Raw genomic sequence first — 26,965 nt, 5'->3', positions numbered from 1 at the left:
TTTGTATATTACAGCAAGAGGTTATAAAGAGGGAGATCGTAATAAGCCTTCAGAGAAAAAAACTTTTACGAAGCAGAAATTTAAGAAGTTGTAAGTAAAGAGACTCCCAGGTAGCACATTTCAGGATAATTACAACATGCCTTACGTGTGCGTAAGGCACAAAGCTAAAAGCCAAGCGACTAAACACATGAGAAGTGCAGTAGTCACTCAGATAAACCACTCAGGGCACCATGTTGTTTGAATTAAAAGAAACTCTTACATGGCATCTTTTGCTGGCTGGTTATCCTGAGTATCACATGGATATGAATTAGATTGGACAGCACAGATATTCAAGCAAGAGCCCACATTCACATTGACCTCTCTGGCATCAATTTAGGTTTATCTACTTCCAAGGAGAGATGGCTGCAATGGTGCAAAATGGTCAGAACCACCCTTCTGACTCGGAAGAAAGCATAGGGCATCCAAGGGAAAGCAATGTTGGAAACACTGTCTGACTTCTCTGAGATGCAACGTGGGATAATTTAAACCTCCCCATAATTAATATCTAAACCCCCCTTTAGATAATCTGTCTCCTTCTCTTTTACATACCTATACATACTGACTAAGAGAATAAAAACACTGCGTACAATTGCAATTACAGCTCTATAAATGCACAAAATAATTTACATGTAGAAAAGAAAACTATCCATGTATTCCCTGTATAGATTGTTCCTTGTGTAGATGCAATATAACTCGTGGGGCCACTCACAAAGCTCTAATTGTGCTCAAAGTTCTAAAGCCATTTCTTAAAACATGATGCAATGCATAATATAATAAAATATAATGTGTGCACACAAGGCATTTGGCTAACAGTACCATACTGCCCTCTTATGTGTAAATACAACAAAGCTGAATTAAACAAGTTTATGGATAAATATTTGCTTCAGAAAAATTAAAGAGAATGCTTCTAACGCCATTATCTCCATGGGCTGATGGTTGCATTTGTGCTCTCTGATAAATAGTAAGCCACCTAGAAATTTTTTAAAGGATTCAGTGTCTTACATACTACATTACATTCCACAAGTGTGTGTTTGCTTAGCCCTATCTACACCTCTCAGTTCAAACTTGATGCCCTGGGTGTGAAGAGAAGGCCTTCTCTAGGAGTGCTGCAAGAGATCAACCTGCCTGTATGTGTTAAGTTGACTTTGCAAGAGCTGTACTAAATTTCCATGGCTCTCTATTTTGATCCTCCACAAATATTTCAGTATGTCCCTGTAAAACTACTGGACTAAGAAACCCAGTAAGTAAAAAAAACAAACAAAAAACCAGAAACTATAAGCAAACTATTTAAAAAACCCTCATTCAATGAAACACTGAGCTAAACACATGCAGTATGTTAATGAAGTGGATACAGGAAGTGAACCCATCCGTAACTGCAGCTGTAATTAGCAGCATAATGGAAAAAATAGTTTAAGAACTGGGGGAGCAGAGCAACACATGAAGTGGTCATACAGTGACACTCTGCTGCAAAGTGTCATGTTGTGATCCCCATCAGTACCGTTTACAAAACAACTGCCCCTGACATGTGCATGCGCACACAAAATAAACCAGACAGACACCAACTCAAGTCTTCTTCTTTACTTCTAGGATCCCTGAAAAGCTCAGTTTCATTCTCTGGCTGGAATCAGCCATACTAAATGCTAACTCCTTCATGAAGGTGTCATCATCTGCCTTACGGCATAGGAAAGTGCTATAAGGCTAAATAACTTGTTTTAAAATTACTTAGCTAGTGAAGTGGCAAAATTATGCACTGCTGCTTCATAATGGCATCATGCAACTTAAGTAACCATCTCAAGGCCAGCTCAAGCAAATCTGGTCTCACTTATGAAGGCATACAGTTGGGCATCAAGCCACAACCCCGTCTCTTCCTTTATCCGCCTCCCCAAGCTGCTCAGGCCAGGTCAGAAGGGAGATTTTATTTCTGGGGTATGGAAGGTCAATAGGGAACGTTTCCAGAAAAGGTGTATTTTTAATCTAGGAAACACAAATTACTTCTAGAGAGCTCTTGGACAGCACAATGCAGCTTGTACCCCCTACACTCAGGAATTACAGCATGAATACAAGTAACACAATTTCAATGTTTCTCCGGTCTTATGCAATATGGTGTTTTCTGCCAAATTTCAGTCATCTCCATCCTTAGTGTTGAGGAAGAGGGCTTTAGAAATTTCCAGGAGTTCTCCAATCTGCAAAAAAACAGTTAGTTCGATATAGAGTGGAGAAATCCAAACTCCTGACCATCAGCAACATAGCAATTCACACTTAACCATGGGGTCCAATCCTCCAAACACTGCTGTGCTCTGTGCTTCCTGGTGTGAGTAGTCCTGCAGGACTCCATTTGACAAATTTACAGCATTAAGTTTTGCAGTATCGGGCTCTATATATGCTAAAATGTATGTATGTTAGGGACTATTTAGTATACGATCCGCACAAAACTAAGTTCTGTCCTAATGTACTAGAACATGTGTTTTGGGGTCCATCTTTCCTCTTTTCATGTAGGCCAACAACTCAAGCTTTTTTTTAGCCGTTTCCTCTTTTTATTAGACAAATGTGATATATAATGTAGCCCTTCATAACTAGATCTGTCTTTTCTACAACCGCAATCTGTCTCTGCAGGCCAAAGTTGCAGCTCACACCACACTTTCTCAGAGTCAGTGTTTGCGAAACAAGCAGAATGGCCAAACTCTACCACTGAAGGTGCACATGTGGCTGTCATTGACTTCCCTTTTTTCACTTTCCCCAAGTTCCTGTAACTGACTTCACCTTTCCTTGTATGCAGTGTTGGTGTAGCCATGTCGGTCCTAGGATATTAGAGAGACAAGGTTGGTCAGGTAATATTTTTTATTGGACCAACTTTTGTTGGTGATAGCTGTGTGTGGCTCAAAAGCTTGTCTCTCTCAGCAACAGAAGTTGGTCCAAGATATTACTTCACCTTTCCAAAACAGAAATTCCTTTCATCGTGTCTTAACTGATACTTGGCTGCTGCCTAAATACACTAATTTTAAGATCTATTGGGAATTAGAATAAAGTTTGGTATAGCTAAACTGCAAGGAAAGGGGGGGTGTTAAATTAAATTCACCTTTGTTTTTATCAGTCATTTAGATATCACTGGAAGTCTGCTAAATGCTTTATAGGCAACACCAGGTCCCTGCCCTGAAAAGCTTACAATCTAAAGTAGGTAATGTATAGACAGAAGATGGGATGCATCAAGACATATGATTGAAAAGTGAAGTTTAGCACGTATGATCAGTTGTACTGTGTGGTATTTTACAAACCCTTCTTTGAGGCTTTGACTCTAAGGACAGTGTGGAGGCATAACTGATCAGGTCTCTGAGGGTATTCTAGGTTAATTGAGTCACATGGTACGGCTACTGTAAATATATCTAACAGAATGGAATCCCATCCCAAGCAAGCCACCAACATCAAAGCAGAGCTAGGATAACATTACTTCATAAAAATCATTATCCCCCTGTTACTCCACAGGAGTCTCCCTTCAAATAAAAGGTTATTGCTCACATGGATTCCAGAAGTAATGACAGCGCAGAGATTAGTTTGTATGAACACAATTACAGGGGTGAACTCTGGCCACTAAATTACCTAGTTTTAGTAGGGATAAAAACCTATTGCTCAAACTTCAAGAGCATAGGGAAATTACAGTCACACGATGTGATGTATACATGTGAGGCTGTGGTCAAACAGTACTGGATTTACAGTAGAATACCAACACTCTGAAATTTAGCTCTCACTATTGTTAGCATCACTCATCTCCTAGTGTCATTTTATCAGCATTAAACCAGTCTGTGCCAGACACTGAAGCTACCAATATATATGATTTACACAGGTATGTACCTAATCTGTCCGTCTACCAAGACTCTGAGCACCAACACAATTATATCAGGCAACAATCAAAAACTACTCTCAGCTCCTCCTTAATATACTGATAAAGTATGAGAGAAAAATTTACTTTTAAGAAGTTGTTTTAATTTGTTTCTAATGTAGGGATTATTTACATACTCATCTTGTTGCTGGGTCAGTCTTCAGGACTACTGTAGAAAAGCTATAGGAAAGAAATGTGCCTCTTTGGTGGGCTTTTTAAACACTGGGATGCTTGACTGATTTCTTTCTGTTCTGTAGTACAGAAAGGGTACATTACTGAACTAAACAAACCACTAACCATCTTGGATACAAACCACAACTAACAAATCAGTCTTGATAACTACAGTGCTAAGACCGTTCCCGTACTGCAGTTATTCAGATTTCTAACCATAGACCCCTTAAGGTTTCCGGATAAATTTCTTAGAGTAATAAGCTAAATTCAATATGTTCCTTCAACTGTATTCCACTAGCAGAGTGGTCTCCAACCTTTTTACGCCCAAGATCACTTTTTGAATTTAAGGGCAACTTAGGATCTGCCCCGCCCCTTCCCTGAAGCCTCCCCACCCCCGCTCACTCCATCCCCCCCTCTCTCTGTCACTTGCTCTCCTCCACCCTCACTCACTTTCACTGGGCAGGGGTTTGGGAGGGGGTGCGGGCTCTGGGCTGGGGCTGAGGGGTTCGCAGTGTGGGAGGGGGCTCCAGGCTGAGCCTGGGGCAGGAGGTTGGGGTGCAGGAGGGGGTGAGGGGTGTAAACTCTGAGAGGGAGTTGGGGCGCAGGAGGGGGCTTCGGGCTGTGGCAGAGTGTTGGGGTGCAGGCTCTGGGAGGGGGGTCAGGGATGGGGCAGGGGGTTGGGGTGCAGGAGGGAGTACGGGGTGCAGGCTCCGGCCTGGAGGTGCTTACCTCAGGCGGCTCCCAGTTGAAGGCGCAGCGGGGCTACGGCAGGCTCCCTGCCTGCCTGGGCCCCTCGCCACTCCCAGAAGGGGCTAACATGCCCCTCCGGCCCCTGGTGGGGGCACATGGCTCCACACGCTGCCCCTCTCTGCAGGCACCGCCCCCGCAGCAGAGAGGGGCAGTTCCCCATTTCCAGCCAATGGGAGCTGCAGGAGAGGTGCTTGCAGGCAGGAGCAGCATGTGGAGACCCCTGCACGCCCCTCCCCTGCCCCGGGCCACGAGGGCATGCTGGTCGCTTCCGGAAGCGGCATGGCACTGCAGCAGGCAGGGAGCCTGCCTTAGCAGCAGCTCCGCTGCACCACCGATGATCGTGATCGACTGGGAGATTCTCCAGGATCGACCAGTCGATCATGATCGACCGGTTGGTGACCACTGCACAAGCAGAGATGCCACAAGGCAATAGACAAAAAAATTTACTGCACTCCCCAAACTGAACAACAGATGGTGTTAGAGATGATACCAGATTAATGCTAACTCCTCTCTAATTCATTCTGTTTCCAGATTCCCAATTCTTACTAGAGCGCTTGCTCCTGGGGCCCACAAAACCTACAGCCAAGAAAGCCCCTATTTCAGCTGGGGTAATTCACAATTTTTTAGTCAGCCATGAATTATATGTGGAACTGTGGGTTCTGCTGCTATACTAGGACACCAATCTAGTAAATCTAGTCTCTCTGATCTCAGGAAAAGATAATTAAATGAACTTCAGTATGTTTACTAGGAGCCATTCTAGCCATGACACCATCTTTCTTATTTGGATCACTGCAGCAGTGACAAGTTCACCCGAAATCAGTGGAATAGAAACAGTAAGTAGAAAAGCTGGGTGAGATGAAAATAAGAGAGAATATGGGGAAATTTGGCCATAAGATTGTGAAGGAGGAGAATCTTAAAGAAAATCTCCAAGATCTTAAAGTTGTCCCTGGCTTTTGTCATGAGGCAAAAACCCACCCATTCTCATAGTATTCACTACATGGAATAAGCAGTTAATTCAGCCCTGTGTATACAAGCAAGAATCACAAATCTGTAATTTGACATCTAATCCCTTTTACAGGATGCTGGAACAGTAGGGTCACTTGGGGTCCTGGACTGGTGGCTCTTTGCCACCAGGATAATGATCTCTGTTACAGTATTATATTTGGAGCTCCTCAAGACATTCAGTACAATAACACAAGTTTGTATCTAGTAATTTCCCTTCAGTACACAGGTGCACTACAATTGGTAAATAAAAGGAAAAAAGACACACATCCATTTCAAGTGATCTTTATTGAACAACAGTTCTCCATCTAGGCCAGGTGTACTGCTCTGCCCATGTGCCCTACATGCCAACTGCTCCTCCCTGCCTTTCCAATGTATGGAGGCCTAAGAATATGTTATACAGTAAATAGTACTCAAGGGTAACCTCATCATCCCCACAAATTCTTCTTTGCTGGTTTGGCTTTTGTTGGACATGGTGATAAGGTAACTGGGTTTATACTCAGCAACCTGTACAAAAACAAAAAATACTTATTAGAAACATACCAATGCTCAGGATAAAAGGCAAATTACGTTACTGGTTCACAATATGAACTTACTCTGCTGGAATCTACACCCAGTTTATCCCTTGAGGCAATGAAGACGGTGGATCATTTTTCTGCAATGTAAAGCAACAAAGCATGCATGATAAGTCAATGCTTTAGTGTAGACAGAGAAGCAAAAGCATGTTAGGATGTGCAAGGTGAAAATATGGAGATAATACTATGTACCTTTGATAAATTCTTCCACGGAAAGGACAACTCAAGCTTCAAAGTAATATTCTAGACACAATCATGGTTCATAATTCTAACAACAATGAGAAAAAATTCAGTATCACAGCAACTTCTAAACATTATTTATTAGCTAAAAACATTGCTATGGAAATTATAGTACTGTATAACTAATGTAAAAGATTAACATTTAGCAGGATAGGCCAAAATGTTATTTTAAAATCACATTTCTTCACCAAAGTTATTGTTCTAGGAGATTGCTAAAACTAAACATTTAAAATATTTTTTTCATAATACATACTTTTTATTTTTTGCATTTCATTCAATTTGGAGGACAATAGATCAGTTTCACTTTTGTCTTTACCCCAGTGTCTAGATTGTTTCACGTTCTGGATCTTATTTCCAGAATTTGATATGCGTTATGAACACTATAAGGAAATATTTGTATCCAAACAAAACTTTTTTGATTTTAATATGGTTAATTTGGTTAAAAGAGTTCTATTAATATTAAATCTGTACAACTTTTAAAAAAGGTTTTTCACCAAAACCTGAATTATGTGACTGTCCAATAAAATTTAGCAATAATTTAATTGCAATTGTAAAGTTGCTTACCTCCCCAGGGTCACCACTCTGTGGTCCAGATACAGGTAGGCCAGCTTCGCTAACATACAGTCCAGCAGCCATTGGTCATGTGATTTTCCGTGCATTGGCTTCCATGGGATTGAACAGGATGAAAATGTGCACCTCTGGACTTTGATGCTTGAATCTCATTGCAACACATTGTATGTGATTATACAGTATCCATAATTCTTAAGTCTGAAAAAAATTTCTGATCAATGCAACCAAGTGGACTGCCTGAAGAGTCAATAGGTAAAAAGTCAGAACTAGAGTGAAACAGGAACCATCATTGGCAGATGTAGCCTATAGGTATAAGTATTTACTAGGTAATGCATAGGTATAAGTAAAGGCAGTAATGCAATGAGCCTCAAGGCTTGTAAGACAATAGCCTAGCTAAACTAATCAAGACATAAGGCCCAAAAAAGTCCTAGCATAAGTAGCTAACCAAGAGTAACCCTAAATCATAAGATATCGTAATATAGAATGCTGAATGACAAAACTGCTGGTAGGTAACTACAAGATGCTAGTTTATACCCACTTGGAATATTTTAAGTTAGTGACATCAGCTGATGTCTGACCACCAGTGTGCCATGGTAACTAACTAATGCAGTGGTTCTTAACCTGGGGTGCACGCACCCCCTGGGGGTGTGAGACAGGCCAGATTTTTTTAGAAGGTAAATCATCGAAAACACAAATTAAGCACAGGCACATAAGTACAACTACTTTGTTTCATTAAATCTATGTATTTATTAACGTTATACATTTTTAACGATTACTGCATTAAATTTTAACTGCAAAATTAAAATAAATATATAATTCTCTTTCATTCTATAGTTATGATATAGCTAGGTTTAAAGAACTGACCTACTTTAATGATTTTTGATAAGGGGTGTGAGACCATATTTGTGAGAACCAAAGGGGTACAGGCTGCAGTAAAGGTTAAGAACCACTGAACTATTTTTATACTAATAAGATTGAGGTACAAGGATTAATAACCTATGGGAGAAGGGCATCCCAACATGAGTTAGGGAGAGGAACTATAAATAAAGAAAAGGGAGTGAAACTCCTACTGAATATGCATTAGGCTTAGTGATGTTAAAATAACACATTATAAAACCTATATCCCAGGCTGTGTGCTTTTGGAGATGCCAGGAGGACAACCAGTGGTGGTGTTGATGAGGAAGGACATGAGGAGGAGGAAGATCATGACTAACATTTTAGGTTGTTCTGCAAGGGATGGTGAGAGTATATGGATGTTCAGGTGTATTGTATTATCTCTTTTTACCTTGCTGGGTTAGAGTGTTTGTGACTTTGCTAACTGTATTCATAAAACAATTATAAATATAGTGAGATTTCCTACGTGTAAGTGTTGCAACAATGCACATTGGGGTTCCCAATTTAACAGTAATTTTAATAATATTGGGCCAGATCTTAGGACAAGAACCTATCAAGCCTCAGAATGCTAACTGAGAATTCTTAAGCAAGCAATATAATAATCAATATATAATCAATAGATTATATCAGGCAACACTGAGAGCACTGTATTTCAGGGACTGCCCATGGAGCTCTAAAAGGAAGTCCCACACATCTTTGTCTTCAGTACAAAGATGCAGTTTACAGAGAATCTGCCCCAGCAGCCTGGTCGCTCATATTCAGATAGAGTGCTGCTTGCTGGGACTTGTGGAGTCCATGGGTCTCAACTCCACACTAAAAATGGAACATCTGCTGTCAGCTCCTCTTAATACAATGTCCTTGAGCTCCTGACAAGTTGCCAAAAGCGCTATCAGTTGGGCAAAATTTCAGTGCCACATGATGGTGTCTGTATACTCTTACACCATTCAATTGGCCTGCCTTTCTCCTTAAACTATGTGGCTCGTATTTGTACTATAATGCAGAAACTATACATAGACTCTAAAACAAAAGATTGCTGTCTAACAGGCCAGCTGTGAAAAGGGTGGGGGGGGGGGGGGGAAACAAGGTTAAAGCTTGTGTCCTTTGATCACTTGCAAGTTATGAGTTTGCTGACTCAGCCTTTTCTGAAAGTAGCATTCCTAGTGAAAAAACTGCAGCTTCTTCTGTATCCTGATCTTGTTCCACATTTTAACAATTCACGACATGAATGCTCCTGATAGCAATGAACAGACTGTGATAAGCCACTAAATTTTGTTGCTATTCTTTGAAGGGTGGAGGAGAGAGAGTTAGCAATTGATATGTCAGGATTGAAATAGCCACACATCTGTCCATGGTGTGAGCAGAAATCCACCTTCTCATTACGGTACTTTACTAATAGTAGTACTTGCATCAGTGAGAATTAAAAAAAAAAAAAAAAGGAAAGGGTCTCTCTTTAAATCATAGCCATGTACAGCAGGCTCTACGCATCTTGTTTAGTTATGAGAGATTTAAAGGAACAATTAATGCCTTTAAACAAGAGGGTGATTTACTCAATATAATCCTATTTCACAGCTTTCCCAAATACAACATACATATTTAGTTACTAAAAGAGCAAATAAAGAATTCCGGAAGAGAATGTGAATGCCTCTTTCTTGGCAAAGGGAATAAGAGGCAGCTGCAAAGATAAAAGGGAATGTTATAAAACTCAGCTAGGGTGTAGCCAAAGAATAGCTTCACCAAACCTAACTAGACAATTCCCCCATTTTATCTTTAGTGATGAGAGAGAGTATGGCTTAGATCTCCAAAATGAAACACAGGCATCTGTGAAAAATTATACATGGAGAATACAGGCAACATTCAATCTATCCATCAAAGTTTTAGTTGTATGAAACATGGGAATGAAATGGTTTAAAGCATGATCTTTGAGAGTGGAATTATATGTAACAGGTCTTGACTAGCATAGTAAGAATCCTGCTACTATTTTTCCTTCCAGGCAACAAAAAAGATTTGTATATTTAATTCAGTTTGTAGTTTGCAGCTACAGAACTCCTTCATAAACAAACATATCTTGTGCTCCCCAGTCTATTTGTTATACCCATCTCTTGTCATTTGTTTTATACTTAGCTCGTAAGTGCTTTGGGGCAGGGACCATGTTTTAATTATGTTGTGTATGACACTTACCGCAATAAGGCCTTGATCCTTGACTGATGACAGATGGCATGACCACAATACAAATAAACAACTGTTGCAACCAAAGGAATACATATTGACTGTGCTAGGTGGGAAATGCTGCTAAAATGGGTCATACACATGATTCTAAAGACATCTTCAATAAAGCAAAAGTGGGTTAGAATTCATGAAGAACATAGGCAGAAACACTGGGCCAAATTAGGTACTCACACCCACTTGGCTGAGGGCTGGTCTTCACTAGGGGGAAATCGACGCTGCTGCAATCGATACAGCAGGGGTCGATTTAGTGGGTCTAGTGAAGAACAGACACTAGAGAACAACAAGATGGAATCTTGTAAATTCTGCACTTTGTTTATGAAGGGAAGCTGCAGCAGAGGATAATTCCAGGGAATGCTCAATCTATGGAAGGGTTTAACTTTTTTCACATCTTCAAAAATGCTGTGATTACATTTTCTCAGAGCATTTTCTGGCAAAATTTCCTGACTTGGTATTTCCTTTTATTACCAAATACATTTAGCAGCATTCCTTCTGGAGCCCTCCAAAGTGATCTCCTTAGGCTAAACACATGCAAGTCAGTACCTTAACAAGCCTTGCCATCTAGCCCCAAAGAGAGTATTAGTCATCTGAATTCCACTTACTATTCTCATTTCTGTTTGCCTACTTGGGAATTTTGTCAATGCTGCATTTTGTTCAAAAAGAACAGAAGTCTACTCCATTTGGAAATTTTATATGGAGTTGAAAGAAGTATTCCACTGTAATCTATTGTATGTGAAAACACAGAAAGAAGAATTGTCCACTTGCATGCAATGCATGTGTAGTCAATGTTTTGACAGGCTGCTTTCAGACCTAGAGACTATTTTTTTTTTTTTACACTGATCTGATGATTTACACTATTTTTATTTTTATTTTCTTGGAGCCATGTACTACAATTCCCTGAACCATGCTCAGTTCTTTTTGATCTCAGCAGCTGTTGCACAATTGGAACAAGATCACATACACAGCCTCCTCTCTATTATAAGCTACTTTTTAAGACTCACAAAATAGAAGATTTTTTAAAAATGAATGCACTGATTTGTTTTCAGTGAATTGCTACATCATGAGGCTGCCTTCGGAGGCTGCTTTCCACCAGGATCCCCCTGTACAACAATTATCTAGTGGGACCCATCTCCATAGGCAGGAGCGCCGCCAGCTTTTCTGCCGCCCTAGGCGACGGAAGGGCCCGCCCCGAAATGCTGCCCCCCACAGAGGCGGCGGAAGGTCCCAACGCCGAAATACCGGCGCGGTCGCCGCACCCCAAATTGTAGCACCCTAGGCGACCAGCAAGGTCGCCTAATGGGTTGCGCCGGCCCTGTCCATAGGATGAAGCAAGGACTTAAAAAACCCAGCCACTCCCTGGCCAGTCTAGAAGACTCCTTGCTAGGTTGCCCTCCACCAGGGTACAGCATAGATTTTTTGGGGGGTGGGGGGGTTGCTTTTTGGAGTCCCGATCTAGCAAAGCTTTTAAGCACATGTATAGTCCCACTGATGTCACTGATTACTCATGTGCTTAACACTAAGCATAAGCTTAAGTGCTTTGATGGATTAAAATCAAAGTATTGCTGTAAAATCTTCCCTAACCAGAAGCAGGGTGGTGCATGAGCATATGCCAGAACAAGAGGCATTCAGAATGGGCTGTTTCAAGAAGCTCTGCCATGTTTTATGCTGTATCTTGGTCCACCATCCCAATCTTCATGGCAAAGGGGACTTGGGGTGGTACATCAAGTTTTCCAACATTGAGACAGGTCTGTTAAGTCTAAGGTCCCCTCCCTCCCCTTCTTTGAGGATCTGCTTACACACTCCTCCTTGAAGACTGGTGAGGGAGGAAAGCTTTGCCTTCAGAGATGGCTTTATCAGCCTGTCCTAGAGGTCTTGAGCACTCTGCTGCAACAGTGCCCTATCAACAGAAATTAGAAGTGTTGCTAAGAATGCTGCTTTGTGGCCACACCTTACCAACTCTGCAGTCTTGAGCAGATCTTCACCTCTCTGCTTCGGTTCTCCCATCTGTAAGAAGGGGCTAATTTCCCTGACTCATATCATGACTATTGTGAGGATTAATGTCTGAAGAGTGCTTTTAAGACAAAAGAGTACTAAGTTTTATTTTTTTAAATAATTACTAGCTTGACAGATAAAAATATTAAAATACTACTCTATATTAAACTACCTTTTAATTTTAAAATACAAATACTGTGGCATGTCTACTTTAAAACTAAATGATGAAAATACATTCAAATATTGGTACTTCACTTTAATGAGTTCCCCATATGAACAGACTACAATACGACATATAAAGATACATTTTAAGCAACATAAAATTCAGTTAACTACCCTTAACATTTATAAAGCTGAAGAAGGAAAAAGAATGAATACATTCTTCACTCTTCCAACAGCAAGTAACATATCTTTTAAAAATGAACATTTCTGGATGGTTTTTGCCTATGGATTTAAATTTTCTGAATTCTTTGGAGGGGTCTCATTCTTTCCTTACTCCTCTTCTCCTCTTTGCTCTCTTTCCTTAGTAGACTCTGGTTTCCTTCTTTCCTTATGGAACTCTTGTCTGGCCCTTCTTTCAATTTTTTTCCTTTGTAATCTTCATTTTCTCCTGTTTTTGCCATTTCTTCTTGCTATTCTGTCCTCCCCTCATCGTTCCCCCATACTTAAACTTATCTATTCTCTTCTCACTGAGACTTTTCCTCTTTTCCAGCATTTTCCCCCTGTCGTATTTTCTTTTTCACTCTTTTTTTTTATTTCAGCTTTTTTCTTTTAATGGAAGCTTATTTTGGGGTTGAGGAACCAAAATGCTCCACATTAAGGTATGCCTCAATGGCACACAAGTAACACTTTTGGATGGTGACGGTTACATTCATTTCACTAGACAGTCTTTCCAATGACAGACCAAAACATTATGCTGCTTGGTGACAAGGATGTGTACTCTCTTCATGTTGCCAGGCAATGCAAGAACAGTCTTCCTGAGTGTAGGTTCATATACCTCCAATGGCACTCAGGAGCAGAGACCATTAGGGCAGTTATTGCTAGGAACTGCTGGCCAGTGCAACTCCTGGGGAAAAAGTCAAATAATAGTCTTTAACCCGCCAAGAGAAATAAAAGGAGACACACATCAAGGCCTCTTTCATGAAAGGCTGATATTATTATTGGTCATGTTCACTACAGTAGTACCTAAGGACCAAGCAAGAACTGATCACTACTGTGCAAGGTATTGTGCAAACCCAAACTAGTAGATGGTTCTCGCCCTAAAGAGCTTACAAGCTAAACAGAAAAAACAGGCACAGCATGGGGTACAGGGTATGTGTTACACACAAGCAGAGTGAACAATGTGATGGCAGAAAACCTCATGTTAGTTCCATGATTTTTGGGTGATGGCAATCAGATAAATGGAAATAAGCGTGAAGGAAGAGGGGACACTGAAGGGAAAGGGGATATGGGGGGACAGGACAAGGGTGAAGAGGGTTAGAAGTGCAGGTTTGGAGTGAAATTGAGGTGAAATGATTGTGAGGGAGGGGGAAAGAAAGGGTTGAAGCAAACAGCCAATCAGCACAGAACAGAGGAAGTCCAGAAAAAGTTCTCTAAATGTTTGAAGGTCCCTGCCTTCTGCAGCTGGTCCTACAAGCTGGAGTTTGGGGTAGATGCCAGTGTGTCAAAAGTAGAGTGTGCCCTAATACACCCATTTACATTTGACAAATATGAATATTGAACTCATCTTTCCTTAATCCCCATTCACCCCTTGTATCCTTAATCTCACTTTGATTCTAATGCCGGCTACTGATCCCTCAGGTTCCTGTAGCTGCAGCAGTCATTGCTTCCACAGTCTCAGTACTGGTCTACTTTAATTTGATACACCCACCACTACAAAGCTACTATAATTGGCTTGCCACCACCAGTTGGAAATACATATAAGGTCTGTAAACAAGGTGAAAGCTGCACTGATTGTTTTCCAGCTAGTAGAAAATAAAGTACTTAACAAAGCTTCAAAAATAGCTTCTGGATTAAGCAAGATATTCTTATTCCAGGGCAAGTCCCAGAGCCAGTTTTCTTCACACATAAATTGTATAAGAGTTCTCTAATTAAGATTCAGTTGAGTGATGATGGCTGTTACTGCACCGTTATTTCAAAGTTAGTAACCTAACTAATTATTTCTCTTACTAAGACTGAGTTGTTGCAATCCGTCAACAAAGCTGCCCATACAGCAGTGCTTAGAGAACGTTAATGATGCTTAATGACAGCTTGACAGCATCATAAAAGGTGGCGCAGTTTTATCATTATTCAGACTAAAACCTACTGAACCCATTGAATTTGGACTAGAAAAACTGGTTCAATATTCACTTCTGAAGTTATGGTCTGTTTTTAAATACTGAATTGAATTTGATGCCAAAGAAAGGAGGGTTTCCTCTATAGAATGCTAGAGGCATGCATTGTGCAGGCAGAAGCTGGGTAAGTGTTACTTCAAACTTCTCACTGCACCTCAGTCTTGACCCTACAGAATTACTACTATCCCAATTTTAGATTCTCTAAAGCAGAAGCTGCTAATCATTAGCAAGGAGAGAGATTTACAACTGAATGAAATGTCACATCTCTACATGTTTAACATGCCAGGACTGTACCCACAGCTGGCAAACTGTCTCCTGGGATTTTACCAAGGTTATAAATAAAATAAAAATAATGTAAGTCTCTTTGGAAAGTCTGACACATGTAGAAGTTTTGTTATTAAGAAGACTATCTATGCAAAAATGAGCACCTTGCTGCCAATATACCTGTTTGCCTATACTACCAACTACTTGTTGAGAGCCAGGGAAAGAAGATTCGTTTTTAAAAGAAAATGTGTTTAGTCTGACTATAATGGCTGTGACACCCCTACAGGTGTCTGCCTGCCCATTTAGCTATCATACACTGAGTCCACCCTCCACTGGTCTTGGAGATTCCTGTCAGTCTGGGCGACAGCAACACTGTGCACAACAGAGAAGTGGGATAGGTAGACCCTTGCTGGCAAGGGTAATGGTAGAAACTAAAAGCCCCTTTAGAAAAATATATAAATGATAGCCCTTCAAGATCCTAAGGAGGCATGAAAGATTGAGTTGTGTAAGCTGATACAGTATCACTCTGATGTACTTTCCATTCCCATCTTCTCTGCTACACTTCTTTTCACAGGGAACGAGAAAAGCCACTACAACTGCTGGTTCAAACATTCAACCAGTGTCCAGTTTCTAAAAAAAATACACCTCTACCCCGATATAACGCTGTCCTCGGGAGCCAAAAAAATCTTACCGTGTTATAGGTGAAACCGCGTTATATCGAACTTGCTTTGATCCGCTGGAGCGCGCAGCCCTGCGCCCCTGGAGCGCTGGTTTACCGCGTTATATCCGAATTCGCGTTATATCGAGGTAGAGGTGTATAAGCAGCTGAGATGGCAAAGAACCAGCCTGGTTTGCCAACGATGTGTTGTTTAGGGATCTAGATAAGCATGAATTAAATGGACCACGGCTTGGATTCAGCCTTTATGTACCAGTATGGGGAAGCCTTTTTATTTTTGGTCTCCAGAATTGAAACTCTCTATATATTAGTTGTTACAGTTGCTGAGGTAGCGTCAAAAATATGAACCAAGTGTTATGAACCAAGGGTTCCTTTGCAGAACCGGAAACAATTGTTCCAAGGGGTGCAGGCTGTCCCATTCATCTGAATGGAGACTAACTCAGATAGCTAATGATGTTGACATTTCAAGTATTAACTATTTCACTGCTCAAAGCACATAAGAAAGGAGAGAGAAGATCATATTATTAATTTCTGCACAATCTACTGTGACCGCTCATTTTGACAATGTGAGTGGGAAGGCTTGGGATTTGCCACCTCTTTCTCCCAACCACTCCAATCAAGAAGGAATTATACCCAGGAGGAGCCCAACAGAGCCAAGCAGGGCATCTGAGGCCTCACAAAAGGGGGATTAAATACAAGATGCCAAGCTGGGCCCAAAAGACTCACTAAGGGGAAGTCAAGCAGGGGATGCCTAGTAGAACCCCTGGGTGGGTTTACACTGCAATGATGGGAAGTCAAGAGAGGATGCATGATGATATTTTGAATGTCTGCTCTGAGGAACATTGTGTGGGGTACTTTAACCAGCAGCAACAGCTTCCATTGTAACTTTTACACTAGAAAGCAAAGACTTGAGAAAATGAAAACATATTTTAAATGAGATTTTTTTAAATAAGAGTATTATTGATACCTAGCTCTCAAACAGTGCTTTCCCCCTGTAAAGCTCAAAGTCTATGAGTCCTGTTTTACAGGTGAGGGAAACAGGCACAGAAAGGTTAAGTGGTATGACCAAGTTCAGGCACAATTAATGGCAAAGCTGAAAACAGAGCACAGGTTCTCTCACTTCCAGTCTGCTGTCACATCCAATAGACAGAAGGAGCCCCTTTCTTTGTGCATGTGCAAGTGTTCATGAAAACTCATGTGTATACAATTAGCACAGATGTATGTGCATTCTGAGTAAATATACATCTAAATGTGCTTGATGTGTATGTTGATAGATCAATTTACATACTCAAAAGTGACAATTATGGGGGCAATGGGGCACATGTGAAAAATCTGTATGTACATATGTAAAATCATATGCCCGTAAGATGTAATGTTTATTTCATGCCACATTCTATGCATAATAATAATGCTATCAAGCAAATTTTTAAACACACACAGAGTCTCACCTTCTCATGGTTTTCTATAAGGATTTCCACCACGATATTCTGAAACTTTAGGTCCATGATAGCTGCCACAGTTTCTTCCTGTGGCCTCATTAAGGTTGGTCCAAATACTACTCCTAAATTTGCTACAGTCATTAGATTTTTCTTGGCATGGTCTGCAACGCTTTTTCAAAAGAATTGGAAGAAAAAAAACAGGAAACAAGTTATGAAAAATTGCCAATACTCTTGGAAACTGAAGTATACTTTACAAATGAAAACATTACATTTCCCTAATCCATATTTTAGAAGTTTATTTTGTACAAAGTTTCTCCGAATAAAACCATGTTGAATTTTGGAAAGTAGGAAACCCATTCTTCCATCTGCATTTTAAGAAGAAACAAAAGTCGTCATTTATTGAACTTAAATGTGTACAATGCACTTAGCCTTGGACTTTGGTAAGTGTGAAACCAACCTAATTTTGCTAACAAACCTCTAGTATTCTCTTTGCCAGAATTTGCAAAGAGAAAGTATAAATTCACTTTCTCACTTCAATCAAGCCCTCAATTGCTGGCAGAATTGCTAAGTAAATACTTGTATGACTTCATTAACAGATTAGATTTCTGCCCTCTTTTCCAAAACACACATAGCGCGAGTCAAACTTCTCATCTTCTTCCATAGGTTTGGTGCCTGGTACTGTGTCTAATACCATCACGACCAGCCTTGGTGCCAACCACAGTCAATGTGCCCAATTGTAGAAAAAATAGAAGAAAAAAAAATGGGGGGGAGGGAGGGAAGAAGGGGGAGAACTCTCTGAAAACTAATAAAAGAAGCCATGGTGCTTACTTTGCTAAATGTTTCACCAACATGTCCAGCATCTCTCTGTTCTTCTCTGGAAGTTTATGAACCAAGAAGTGGATAGCGTTAACTCTGGACTCAGGGCTGCCACTTTCTACATAACAGAAACAAGTAACTGTATCTCAAAGATAGAAATCCTGCCCCACCCATACACACCAACCCCAAAACAAAACATTCCTAGCATACTTTGGTTTTGCACTTATATATCTCCAAATAGAGCAGAACTCAATACATGCACGTTGTGTTTCAAGTCGTCCTGTTCTAGTACTATCTGCCCATTTCTTATTTTGTGAAGTGATTTTCAATCCACTTGTAAATGGATGCCTCTTTCTGCTCATCTATATTTTTTAAAAAAAGATGCAGATATTCTACTGCATCACACACATGCTTAGAAAAATACTGCAAAGCAAGGGGTTATATTACTAGCTACAGCATCTCATTGTGAAAACCAAGTGTGAAAGGATGCTTCTTTATCCTTTTGACATCGCTTATTAATTATCCTTATCATTTACATTGAGTTTTGTTGGTGCTAGACAGCTGTTGACACTCCTTCAAAATACCTTGCATTAGAAACTACACCGGAAAATAACATTCAGAGAGGACTAAAGGGTTCAGAAGAGAAAAACTAACACTTTTTAAAGATGTAGGCCAATAACCCTGATAAGGCTGCAGAGTTAGATTACCAGGATAAAGGATTCTTGATATCAACTACATCTCTCACTGTTGGCAGTGGTGTAATTGGTAACACAGCTGGGTGTAAAGATGCAATGGCTTCCTTGTACATAGCAAAGAAACAAACAATTTAGGCCACACAAGGGCTTAAATAGCTGAAAAAGATTTGCAAGATGTGAAAAAAATAAATCAGTCTTTTTTTATTTTACATTATTGTTTCTCTTAATAAAACTAAATCTGAAGAATGGATTGTAGTAAGATGTGTGTAAGACCATATCGTTTTGTAAGTTAGTACTGAAGGAAAGGTACATAACAGAAAACCATTATGGGCATTAGGACATACAGTGAACCTGAGAAGTTCTGAAACCAATACTACTACTCTGACTGCACTATCCTAAATTTATTCCAGACATTAGGTATTTACTACAATTTTGATAGGTGTTTCTTTCAATAGATTTGGAAACATTTTTGGTACAGAACATTCTTGGTGGAACTTCACTGAGGAAAATGCCACCAGCAAGCCAACAGTTTTACTTCTGATCAGCCAAATTCAGAGAGCCCCAAAAAACAATCCAACTCTCTTCAAAGTAAAACTCCTTCAGAGTACTGTGGAATCCTGAATGCCAGGTAAAGTGACGCTTCATCAAATGAATTATGTGTCACTGTCAAGGGCTACTGATTGCCCCAAACAATACTTGTTAAGAAAATGGGTGGACTACATTCTGCTGCAATTTAATACAGCCCACTCCTTATTATCTACTACAATTTTATACCTTAGGTTAGAAAGATACTTAGAAGCTTTTCTTTTTTTTTTAAATGGAATGGCTGAAATTAATGTAGTGTTGTTCAAGTTTCTTCTCCTTGCTTGACAAGTTTAGCCATTGCACATATGGGCTTATGCAATTTTTTAGTACTTGTGGATATTGTATTCTTAAGACCAGTAAACAAACATCTTCCAGTAGACCTAATAAAATTGGGGGTGGGGGGGAAGAAATACAGAAAACTTATACTGTTATTTCCTTTGGGGAAAGGGAATGTTTTAAATCCTATCGCATGTAACGCTGTATGTACTCATTATTTATGTAAATGTCTTGAATTCTACTAAGCTCTTCACCTCAATTACATTGTATGGCAGTGAATTTCAAGGCTAACTATGCAATAAGGTTAGAAAATATTTCCTCTTTGTTGTCACTTGTGAATTCTGCGAAAAAACATCTATCTAGTTTTATCAAATCCAATCACCATAATGATGGTGTAAGCAAGTATATACATACACACACACACACGCCCCTACCTAAACCTGTTCAGTAAAGTTTTATCTCTTTTTTGAAATATGAAAATACTCTAGCAAGGACTAGAAACTAGCATTCTGCTGTTTTTTCCAGTCTTTAATACTAGTCAACAAGATAAAGTAAAATTTTGAGGACAATTGTTTTTAACTTCAGTTCTCATGGATTGCCAGAAGTGCCACAGGCTGGAAAGCAAATCAGCTAAATATTTGTTGGCTATTCTGTCAACATTGTTTCTTATGCAATTTCTACTCCTCAGACAATTCCATTTACATTAGAAATCATGCAGCTGAACTACAACTCCTGCTCTACCTTCTCTAAATCTTTACTTTAACTGCCACAGTTTAATTTGGCCTGTACATTCCTTTCTTCTAGTAATATATGAGGCACCTTTAGGCCAGCTTGGATACAAGCCTCCCAGGGAGATGGCTCTGAAAACAAGGATCAGGTGGCAGTCATTTTTATGATCCAAGGGAGCTTGTCTCCCCCCTCCCCCAGCATACTGTATCCTACTAAATTTCATTTCTTTATAAACGGCTTAAGGAGATGAAAATATTACCGTCCCAAACTACTGCAAGAAAATTGGGTATATAATATTCACTATGGTATAACTGGTATAGGAAATAAATCCAGAACTTTAAAATTCTAACTAAAAAATTAATATAATCAAAACAGAGTGAAATGCACTAAGCCAAGCAAAAACTTGCCCCATGGAGTCTATCAATATACAATGCATTTATGTATCTATGAACATATATATGCTTATACATATATAGATCTCTATAGATATTGCATTGACGGCATACCCCTATTTAACTTCATATTAACATCCCCAACTTTCTTTTTTAAAAGGTTCCAATTTTTTCCTATACCTCTGTTATTTATTCAGTTGAAATGAGCAATTTATCTGAGACTACATTTTCAATGTCTGCTCCTCAGTGCTAGAACAGTGCTATTATAAAATAGTTCTATTTGAACTGTAGTCAAATATTTACTGGCAGGAATGATGAACTCTCTGTGCAACTCATACGTCATTAGGGGCTCTGGAAGACTTCTGGAAGACAAAGACGACATGGAATCACTAAATACAGTAAGCTCATGTACATTTGTTTCTATTCACATTTATTCCAAGCAGGAAAGTCTTTCAATATGATGCAGTGTCACCTTCCACTGGGGAGAGCCCCCGGTGGGGGCAGCTTGCAGGATTTCAAAGATTTATAGTACAAGCTGAAGTGTGACATTTAAGAGCACAAACCTAGGAAAACAACATGATTAAACCCAAGACCTAAACTCCACCAGCTGAAGTGAGGCCTCCAATATAGTATAAACACCTTCCGTACATTTTGAGATTGCCTTACAGATGAATAAAATATAGGCATGCTGTGTAACTAATTGTTCATCAGTTTCTTTTAAAAATATGCTCACTGAAACTGAATGTTGTGGGTCTGTGTCCCCTTTAAGGGACCCCTGCACAATTGGGTTACAAGGGTGGGGAGGAGAAATTTATCTAAATGGAGCTAAGGGATGTGGCCGAACATGTATCCACTCCAGTTGTACCCCGCCCGCCCCCCGCATCCCCGGGGCGGGGTGTCATATCCTGTGCATTCCTGGAGAAGCCCTTACTTTAATCAATCATGGGATAGTAACACTCACCTTCCCACCGATGGGATTAGAACAGAACTATTTTTTTCATGATCTGCTGGGGGCACTGCACTAGTCACATTTTTATTTCAGGGCTGGGAGGAATTTTTCCCTCATCACCTGACTGGCCAAGTCAGAGTGTTATTTTTGTTTTTTTTGCCTTGCTAGAACCTTACCATCGCCCTATCTCAAATGAGGGTTAAGGTAGGTTACAGAAAGCCATTTATCTGGTCACTGTATAATTTCCCTGTGACACTGGACATCTGCCCCACACTTACAATATGAGTTGCAACATCATAGCCTAGCTCCCTTCCCTACTCACCATAACAAAGCCCTCCCTAAACCTGCTGTGGGGAAGGTGAATCCCCCCGCCCCCACACTCCACCTAGGCCAATCTGGTGGTGAGGGAAAAATTCCTTCCCTGTTTCTCCTCCCCCGCCCCAAAAGGAGCAGCTAGCCCGATGCCCACAGCAGGTCCTGACTAAACCTGGCATTTTGCCACCTCACGGGGCAGGAGGGTGGTACCCGATCCAGAGAAAAGGGGCTTCTCCCACCAGGATTTGAACTCTCCAGACCTTTCGATCCCTGAGGATAAATCAGCATCGCCATGCTGACCCACTCCCCACTTTTTGCAGCAGCTTCTAAGCCTTGCTCCCTCTCCTAGCTGGGAAGTGCTATACCTTCTCCCCCGACAAGCTGGACAACAGTCTCCCACCCCCCACTTGGAAGTAGACTGGGGAATGCATCCCCTAAGGAAGCTGGGTTTGTGGTTTTTAACGTCTGGTAGAAGACACACACACCCACCACTTTTTCTACTACTCCTAACCCTCATACAAGAAGAGCGCGACAGGGTATTAGACACAGTTTGGCTGTGTGCAGGCTGGGAAGGGGGAGGTCTGACAGCTGACCTCCCAATTAGGTGGAAACAATAAAGGAAAGAATGATGATCTGCACTGTACAATTTATTGCTGGATATTCCCAGATATTTTAAGTGAATAAAGTTGTGGCCCAATTAAACCACATCCATTGCATCTCATCTTTCTTCCTGCATGGCCAGGATGATAGAGAGAGTCAGTTGGCCAGATGATTTAAAATAAGGATTTAAAAATAAGGAAGTGCAACAGAATATTTTATTACATCAGATGCAAAGGAATATATAAAACCTTCGACGCTAGAGCTAAATGAATAATTCACTTTAGTCTATCCATTAATATACCTTCTTTTTGGTTCATAGATATTAAAGAACAAATCATCATTTCCTTTAATTTATTTGAACATAAATATTTTATGAATTTTTGTTGTAAATTTAGTTAACTATGAACTGATCACAACCGTTCTTTGCAAGTATTTTCTATTTGAGTTGCGCAGGTTAGTGAGTCACAATGTAAGCACAAAACAACGAGGAGTCCTTGTGGCACCTTAGAGACTAACAAGTTTATTTGGGCATAAGCTTTTGGGGGCTAAAACCCACTTCATCAGATGCATGGAGTGAAATTGTGGAGTGAATAGGACTCCTCGCTGTTTTTGCTGATACAGACGAACACGGCTACCGCTCTGAAACCTGTCACAATGTAAGCACAAAGGATTGTGGGATTCGGGTTACAGAAAGAGAGACCTTTTCTTTCAATAGCATCATCTTTTTATTGCAGTAAGTGCTGGAGAGCTGATAGCCATTTTCAAAACTCACTAGTGATTTAGGATGCCTCAATTTTTGGCTCTCTAACTTTCAGGCATTAAGGCAGGGGTGGGCAAACTCTTTGGGCCGAGGGCCACATCTGGGTCAGGAAATTGTATGCAGGGCCAGGGCAGGGGGTTGGGGTGCGGGAGGGGGTGCAGGGTGTGGGAGGGGGTGCGGTGTGCAGGAAGAGGCTCAGGGCAAGGGATTGGGGCAAAGGAGGGGTGTGGGGTGTATGAGGGGGCTCAGGGAAGGGGGTTGGGGTGCAGGAGGGGTGCAGCGGGGGCTCAGGGCAGGGGGTTGGGGTACAGGAGGGGTGTGGGGTGTGGCAGGGAGCTCAAGGCAGGGGGTTGGGTTGCACGGGGGTGCAGGGTACAGCAGGAGCTCAGGGCAGGGGGTTGGGGTGCAGGAGGGGCGTGGGGTGTATGAGGGGGTTCAGGACAGGGAGTTGGGGTGCAGTAGGGGTGCAAGGTGCAGGCAGAGGGCTTAGGGCAGGGAGTTGGGGGGCAGGGGGCAGGCAGGGTTTGGGCTCCGGAGTGGTAGCGGTGTGCACCAGGGCCAGGGCAGGCTCCCTGCATGCCTGCCCTGGCCCCGCGCTGCTCCAGGAAGCGCTGCGGCCTCTGGGGGCAGGGAAGAGGGGCGGAGGACTCCGCGTGCGCTGCCCTTGCCACGCCTCCAGGTACCTCCCCCGAAGCTCTCATTGGCTGCAGTTCCCCGTTCCTGGCCAATGGGAGCTGCAGGGGGCGGTGCCTGGAGACAAGCGCAACGCATTGAGCGCTCTGCCCCCCCACCCAGGGGCTGCAGGGACATGGTGCCGGCCACTTCTGAGAGCGGCGCGGGGCCCGCAGAGCCACGGGGGGCAATTCCGCAGGCCGGGTCCGAAGCCCTGAGGGGCTGGATCCAGCCCGCGGGCCGTAGTTTGCTCACCCCTGCATTAAGGGGTCTAATATCCAGGAAGTATTGAGTACCAACCATCTGAAAATCATGCCCCTTTAAAATGCCTCAAAATTGCTAGTCACATATAAAAAAATATTGTCCATCACCGAATAAAATTCTTATTAACTAAACAGCAACCACAGAAAAATTTGACAAACATTTTTTAAAAAACTCAAGTATATTGAGTTGACTTTATTCATGTTTTAAAATTACTGTAGAAAATATAAGGATCTTCTGGATCAGCAATATTATTTTATTTTGTGCATTTAAATAAATATGTTTTCTCCTCCCTGAAGTCTATAAGCTATACTTCAAGAGCCAAGCTTGATACTTAAAAATGCCTCCATTATTTTTTAGTTCACTTTATTGATACCAGAAAAATTAATATAAAAGAGTTCGAATTTGAATTTAAATGGATTTTCATCACTGAAAACCCAGCACTGTTTAGGTTTCAAGAAAAACAAACAAAACAAAAATGTTTTGTTCATATTAAACTATAATGGACACACAAAAAGTTGTATATTCTTACATAATTCAGCTGAATATCTCAACAGAGAATCAGAAAACTGGTCTGCACACAGAACAGACCCAAACCTCTGAAGATGCACTTCTCTTACTTTTTCTCCTGGCAACTTTTACAACTCCTTGGGACCAGGAGAAGTAGCAAAATATAAAGCTAGTCAAATTTTTCAGATTTCAAAATGTAAACATAATTTCAAATTATTTTCAATGATATTTTTGTGATTTCCCCCCCCCCCTCCTTTTTTGGACTAGCTCTACCAAAAGTACCCTAAGGAAGAAATACTGTTGAACAGCCTAACCTGATTGGAAGCAGCAAATTTTGTAAGAAAGGCCAATTCTGCAGACCCAAGATTTCTAGAGAATCAGCCAAACACTTAGGTGTTTATCCCCTCTAAACATTTTGAAGTTTGTCAGTCACTAATCTTAATCCACTCTTTGTGAAATTATGAAACTCCCATCCCCAAGCAAATATAGTGCCTTAAATAAATATGTGGATTTGTAGTCAGTGTAGACTTCCATCCAAACAATAGTAAAAACGAGTGACCAAAACAACAATAAAACATCATCGTCATCAATCTGTGGTAATTAGAGTTCAATTATGAATAGTTAACACATGTAACCTTACCTCAGGTACTGCTTCATAGCACTAGTAATCGTCTTCACTTCCCAATCTACAGAGTTTTCCAGATCAATTTCACTGCAGGTTTTTGCATCTAACAAATGACCATAAAGGGAAAAAAAATCTAAATCTGTACATACATAAAAGATTTTATCGAAGTTAAATTAATGGCAGAACGTGTGTATCTGTGAAATCAGACAACAATATTATAATAATCCTAAAGGAAACAACAAAATGCAAGATTCCTGAATGGAAGTATATCAAATTTGAAGTCAATAATTTAGAAACTTTTTTTGTTAGTTTAAATCCAAAATTGTCCTCTACCTCTTAATATTAAAATGGAAGTAGGATTTAAAACTAAAATACACGTCTATCTCGTTGAAAAATTTACAAGTGCTTTTAAAACTATTTCACTGATTTTTCTCTCCTTAGTGAGCAATACAATTAAACTAGACTTAATTTGAAATTTCTTTATTGAAGGGGTTTTTTCCAGACTCCCTTATTTAGAAGAGGCAGGGAGCTTTCTATATGGGGATATTCATGAAAAGATGCAGATCAAACTCACTTTAAAGAAAAAGCCACTGAGGAACAAATAAAATGATAGCCAATTACCCAAGATGTTTTGTGTCTTTAAGTACTTCAACTTTTTTTGATTACAGTCACTGACAGCAACATGTCATAAACTATAACAATGGTAATTAACACGGATTACATTTTGATCAGTTCCTACGATTCAGAATTTGTTACTGTGCTTGTTGGACAAACGACAGATACATTTAAAAAATCAAATTAGGCACCCTGATTAAAGGTGCAGTCCTTTCTAACTGGGACTAAATAATTATGTTCTAAAGGCTGTGCCAACCAATTATTTCTGTAACTGAATATTCTCTCTCATTAAATCAATTATTTAAATCTTATTTTAAAATACCAGTCAGATAACATTTTCTGTCAACTTGCTACCAGCCAACCACCATCCAAAAACCTGAAGACTGTCTAAAATGGAACCTTTTATTTTCTTCTTTCCAACATATTCCTGTGCTCTGAGAATCACATTCTTTCCACTGAGAAGGAAACCTTTCTACTCACTTCATGGAATAAAAAGCAGCTGTCACATCAGAAACTAATGACTCTAGTGACTATGTTAGTAATCCACTATTAAATTTTCACTGTTTTCAAATAACTCCTCAATCATCACTGACTCTCCTTCACAATCAGAGGGTTCACTTGGTTGTGTGGAATTTGTTAATGACATATTTGAAATTCATACTTCAGAAAACACTGTGAATAATCATCCTTAAAATATTAGAAAGTATTTTCGCTTTTTAAAAAATTTGTGGGAGAGGATTCCATTATTCACTCCTGGGGCAAAACACTAGAACTTCTCAAAGATTACCCTCCTGTTAGCCCCACCCCAAAAAACTAGCCCTGAGACTACAAAAAGAAATAGAGATCAAACACTTTTCTTGACTCTCTGGTTCTGCCTGTTGTCTTTTATTTAAACAGTTTCCTTTATTCTACTTTACTGCTACATTCCACTGTGTCCTAAACATTTAAGAATCACATTTGCTACGGGGACTCAATAGGATTTCGGCATTCATGCTAGCAATTTTGCACACACAGCTATTTGTGCGTGCAAAAACTAAATGTACACACAAGAATGGCAGCTGCAGATGCAAATATTTGTGTGCACACAAATAAAGGTGTGCAGATTTAAAGACTTTTTGAAAAT

General features: G+C 40.5%; 1 protein-coding gene across 1 annotated transcript in view; it reads right to left on the bottom strand.

The window, feature by feature from the left end:
* ARHGAP10 (Rho GTPase activating protein 10) overlaps positions 1–26,965 on the bottom strand; it is a 232,123-nt gene that overhangs the window by 56,134 nt on the left and 149,024 nt on the right. Inside the window, exons 15-18 of the mRNA XM_065405556.1 lie at positions 25,243–25,330; positions 20,839–20,897; positions 17,871–17,976; positions 17,052–17,211 (exon numbers count right to left, since the gene is read on the bottom strand). Coding sequence (XP_065261628.1) covers positions 17,052–17,211; positions 17,871–17,976; positions 20,839–20,897; positions 25,243–25,330 — 413 coding nt within the window. The remainder of the gene's footprint in view (positions 1–17,051; positions 17,212–17,870; positions 17,977–20,838; positions 20,898–25,242; positions 25,331–26,965) is intronic.

The sequence above is a fragment of the Emys orbicularis genome, chromosome 5 (genome assembly GCF_028017835.1).
Source record: "Emys orbicularis isolate rEmyOrb1 chromosome 5, rEmyOrb1.hap1, whole genome shotgun sequence".
Classification (NCBI taxonomy): Eukaryota; Metazoa; Chordata; order Testudines; family Emydidae; genus Emys; species Emys orbicularis.
The sequence above is the reverse complement of the archived record's forward strand: the minus strand, read 5'-3'. Positions and strand labels throughout refer to the sequence as shown.